At 51.3% G+C, this 4,875-nt stretch overlaps 1 protein-coding gene across 1 annotated transcript; it reads right to left on the bottom strand.

The window, feature by feature from the left end:
- Positions 1-1,067: 1,067 nt before the first annotated feature.
- LOC125524834 (phospholipase D alpha 2) lies at positions 1,068-4,570 on the bottom strand. The gene is made up of 3 exons (XM_048689860.2): positions 4,350-4,570; positions 1,854-3,789; positions 1,068-1,764 (listed from the first exon to the last, which is right to left on the bottom strand). The coding sequence occupies exons 1-3, from the start codon at positions 4,455-4,457 to the stop codon at positions 1,328-1,330; spliced, it is 2,481 nt and encodes an 826-aa protein (XP_048545817.2). The 5' UTR covers positions 4,458-4,570; the 3' UTR covers positions 1,068-1,327.
- Positions 4,571-4,875: the final 305 nt, after the last annotated feature.

The following is a 4,875-nucleotide window of genomic DNA, read 5'->3' as shown; positions in this document are numbered from 1 at the left end:
TTCCCCTGGGCTGGAGACAAATAAACTCTTTCTGCCTACTAACAAACCACGAGGAAGAGACAGGAAATATCATGTTTCGTTTCACTCGATGGTACGCTGATGGATGCTTAAGTGATGTCACGTGCACGGGCCTTGAAGACCGCTACACCGCCAGCACGAGATCTGAAGCCAAGTAGTGTTGTTTATAGTGTGGCTCAATGGCATGCTTTACTAACATATAACAGTGTTTAGTTTAGTTTAGTAACAGTCCAGCGCCTTTTAAATTGGCGGCCAGCGCAAGATCTAAGGCTAATGGATGATTTACTTACTTGGGGGCAACGACTTTGACTCATGAATTGAAAATCCACACTTGCCAAGGTAGTACACTACTAAAGAATTAAATCTTTCAAAAGATTCCAGTAACATCCTCTGAATAACGGGGCTGCAGTCAGCTTTCAGGGTTGGGGTTCAAACTCTTTCGGCAAAGCAAATAACGTACTACCATGGGTTGTCAGAATGCCTAGCTAGCTTCCTCAATTGTTTAGTTGTTCGGTTGTGCATATACTGTAACTCACTAATTCGATGCCACTGAATATCTGAAAGTTTTTCTGTAGAACTGATAATTTTACATATTTTAATTGTAGAATCGTTGCATAACAGGGAGGGCAGGAAACATTGCATCTCTTTTCCGGTAACGTTTCTGCAGAGAACAAGGTCATCGCTATTTCAATCCCTTCTCCAGAGAAATAAGGTGTGATGACTTATTTAATGCGTGTTTTCAGATTTATTTGTGAGATTTAAAATGCTTACAGAGTAATATTGATATGTGCTTCTGTAAGATATATACTAGTACTATGTCGGCATGTTGTATTTGTAGCGAAAATAATCAGTCTCCATCGCACAAACTCTGACTCAAAACCCTAGCTAAATGGTACTCTGACTCAAAACACGACATCAACAGCTGAAGATAAATGGTATTCCCGCCGATCCAAAATAAGTGTCGAGGTTTTAGTTAATATTTGAACTAAAACCACGACACGACACTTTGGTTCGGAGGGAGTAGAATCAAGCTGTTGGCCAGAGCTATATATGAGAGCTTGAGAGAGTGTTTTCTCATTATTTCTTCCTCCATTTATTCATGAAAGGGAAAGCGTGTGAACTGCCTGCTCGCGGTACAAAGGCATGGCTCGCACAAAACGCGGTTCATGCTAACAAACTAGCTAACAGAAAATGGGAAATAGTTTTAGGAAAACAGTAACTAAATCCTAGGAGTAACTAAGAAAGCTGACGTGCCAGAATTAATCAAACACCACTACTAGCTAGGAGCAGCTAGCAAACCTGGCTCCATCTATGTGCTCATGAAATAATCGTCATGTCCAGTTGGCTTACCAAGGACGCGAGCCTGAGTGTCAGGGAAGAATTCGAATCCCGGTATCATCCAGGTCGTGCCGGCCTTGCTTACGGCGACGGGGTAGGTGAGAAGGTGGCCTGGGAGGTCGCTCGTAAGCTCGTCGCCGACATAGAGGTTCCAGTACTCATCGGCCATCTTGTTGACCCTCCGCACGCATTCTACGCTCCCCGGGCGGAGGAAGTCGTCGTGCGTCTTGCCGAGGTGCTCATACCAGAGCGACATCCGGAAGCCATGGACGTGTCCTTTGGCGAGCTCAGTACCGGTGTTGATGCGGTGCGGCTGGTACGCGCCAATTGCAATCTCGGTGTCCCTGTTCCCCGCCATGGACCGCTCATTGAGGTTGGCAGATCCGACAATGATGTACTCGTCATCAACTGAACAAGACGAGACGTGCATATTAGTTAGCGATCAAGCAATGCAATGCAATGCAAGCACACAATAACAGAGGGGAGATATTACGTACCTATCATCATCTTGGAGTGAACGTAGATCATGAACCGGCGTGCATTCTGCGCCTTGGCATAGTCCGTCCCGTCCTCTGGGCTTTTCGCAGGCTGGTACTCGCCGCCCTCTGGGTTCCTCGCCTCGCGGTTCCCTAAGCAGAAGAAGGTAAGGTAGTCCCTGGGATCGGCGTCTATGTTCTTGGCCTGCAGCGCAGCGGCGATGTCGTTGTACATCATGGACATGGTCCTCCTCTGGTTGTCCAGCATCGCCTGCCTGTACATATGCGTAGGGTAGCCTTCCGACCACATGGGGACCACGACGTAGACCGCGAAGCGCTCACCGGCCTCGATCTTCCTCACGATCTTGAGAGACAGCTCTCTGGGGATCGTGTGATTCGCCTGGACTGCCGCCGGATCTATGCCGACGCCGGACTTCCACTGGAAGGAACTGCCGATGAAGTACTGGTTCTCGATGTAGATGAAGCTCTTTGCGGCACGTATGGCATGGATGTAGGCGTCCTGGATGCTCCTCTCGAACACATGGTGCTTGTCCTGGACGAGGCCGGCCTCGTAGGTAGCCTCCATGGAGTCGGGGAAGCCCACGGTGGCCATGTTGTCGATGGACCGGAACAGCTGCACACTCCACGCCTCCTGGTCGCCGGGGAGTGTCACTGGCAATGAGGACGGTGCGACCTTGCCCTCGATGGCTACAAGGTCGACCAGGTGCTCCTTGTCACCGCCTTGTATCCTCCATCGTTGCTCGAAGTTGTGGAGCACGTCCCATGCCACAGGGCCCTCGACCTTGGCGTGGATGTCGTGCCATGGCTCCCTGGGCCCGCCCTTCTCGAGCGTCGCACCCTCGTCCCTGAAGTTGGTTTGGTTGAAGTCCTTGCTGTGCGCCTGCCCCGTGCCCAGCGTCCTGAACAGGGAGTGGGACTGCGTGTCGTAGCGTCCATAGCTCACGTCGAGGCCGCCGAGGAAGCTGACGATCTGGCGGCGCCCGTCCGACAACGACGACGAAGGCAGCTCCTGGTCGACGACGATTGCCTTCTGGTGGTGGCTGTAAAAGATGGAGTCGGTAGGTCTCTTGGCGTCGAAGATGTAGCCTCTGAGGTACATGTTCCTCGGGCAGAGGACGCACTGCACGCGGCTGCCGCGGAAGTACTTTTCCGTCAGCTCATCCCTCGTGTCCAAGAGGCCGGCTTCATACACGCCTTCGATGGAGGAGACGTCGTTCCACACCAGCAGGAGCACGTGCACGCCCTCGCTGGCCTTGCGCTTCAGGAGCTCGCCGAGGGTTTCCTGCTGCTCCCCGTCCCGCACCAGCGTGATGTGGGGGAACACCGACCAGCCGGTGATGTACACCAGATGCCGTGCATTGCTGATGGCGTCGTACAGGTCTTCCCAGCAGTGCCCAGGCTTGTAGAGCCCGCCGCCGTCGAGCTGGATCTTGGGGTCGAACTCCTCAGACGCGTGCGCGTCCTGGTACAGGGTGACCTTGCACCCCGTCCTCTGCGAAAAGAAGGTATGGGGCACCTTGGCGCCGCCAACGCCGACACCGCCGCCCCACGCCAGGCCTTGGTCAGCGACATCGCGGAAGTTGATCTGCACCTGTATCTTGGGCCCATCCCAGAGCTTCTTCCTGTTGGCGCCAAGGACGTCGAACCAGCGGTCGATCGTGTCGTCGCTGTTGAGGAGCTCCAGAGCGGGCAGGTAGGCGCTGCCGAGGACTGTGTCATCGGCGAGGCCGAGCTGCTCGATCATGACCGAGATGACGACGTCGGCGGCGTGGTGGGCGCAGTAGGCGCGGAGCGGCTCGTTCCATCGCGCGATTCCCGTTGAAGGGACGGCTATGGTACGCGTCCGGGCGACGCATGCACTGCCGAGGTAGATGGCCGCGTACACCCGCGGCAGGCCCTTGCCCAAACCCGTCGTCTCCTGGACACCTTGCACAATCTACGTACGGGAATAGCTTTTAGTTAAGTCGATAATTCAGAGTGTAAGGTAGACCATAGTTTTAAATAGCTAGTTATGTCATTCAGCGATGACTCTGTCAAAAACTATAGCAAAGCTAGCTAAAGCCCATTTAGCATTTCTAAAATAATAATAATAAATGAAAAAATATGCATGCAATCATGCATCACATGTGATATATCCCATATACTTGACATATAAATGTTCACACTAAAACATTCGAGCACTGATAAGGCATCCTAATTCAATAACCAAGTTTTGCATCAATATATATAACAAGAAGGTAGAATGAGATAGAAATTTGGGCCGCTGCGACGTGACTTTCGAAAAGCCTAGAAAGTTTTAGTCCAATAGCAACTTATAGCGCTGCTAAATGACTCCAGATTTAGTACTACAGCAGAAAATAGCAAGTTTTAGCAGCATTTTCGATTTATCACTAAAAATGTAAAGCTTTAACGGGAGGGCTCTTTAATTAGTGACACTATAGCGAAGCTAACTTTGGTGTAAAATGAAAAGACCAACAAGACATCCAGCTGACGTACATTGCCGAGGAAACTGGGGACGATGCCGGTGTGGCGGGAGCGATCCTGGATGTTGTCGGCCCCCACGATGGTAGCATTGATGGTGCCATGGAGCCGCAGATTCGCCATTGCTTGCTAGCTCCTTGGATTGCTAAGGAGAACGGGAATGGAGGATGTGGTGGTGAGTGGTGACCGGTGGGCAAGCTGCTTCACTTGGATGATGTCACAAGGTGTTGCTAGGCAGTGCATTTATAGCAGAAGATTGAGAGATGGAGGCTAAGTTCATCCATTCTTGCTTCAGATAAGACCAGCAGCGTCCACAAGGAGGTGCACTATTCAAATTACCAAGCGCCCAATTGGCAAAGTGATTTGTATGTTAATCATGTGTCAGTGCCACTTGGCCAATTGGTTCGTTGGTTAATGATGTGCCACGGCCAGTTGCCTCAGTCGATTCTAGGCAGTGCATTCAACGGATCCTATCCAAATTACCAATTGGCCAATTGGAAGTGTTGCTAAGCGTTGCGCACAGGTCCAACGAGAAAGATGC

This window comes from Triticum urartu, chromosome 7A (genome assembly GCF_056163025.1).
Source record: "Triticum urartu cultivar PI428250 chromosome 7A, HENAU_Tu73, whole genome shotgun sequence".
NCBI classification, from domain to species: domain Eukaryota; kingdom Viridiplantae; phylum Streptophyta; class Magnoliopsida; order Poales; family Poaceae; genus Triticum; species Triticum urartu.
Note: the sequence above shows the minus strand (reverse complement) of the source record. Positions and strands in the feature narration are given on the sequence as shown.

Bases quoted from the DNA above. Each gene is read 5' to 3' on its own strand.
- LOC125524834 (XM_048689860.2), bottom strand. From the start codon at position 4,457: ATGGCGAATCTGCGGCTCCATGGCACCATCAATGCTACCATCGTGGGG. The intron at 3,790-4,349 runs GTACGTCAGCTG...TCCCGTACGTAG, and splicing joins TCCCCAGTTTCCTCGGCAAT to ATTGTGCAAGGTGTCCAGGA. The intron at 1,765-1,853 runs GTACGTAATATC...CGTCTTGTTCAG, and splicing joins TCACTCCAAGATGATGATAG to TTGATGACGAGTACATCATT.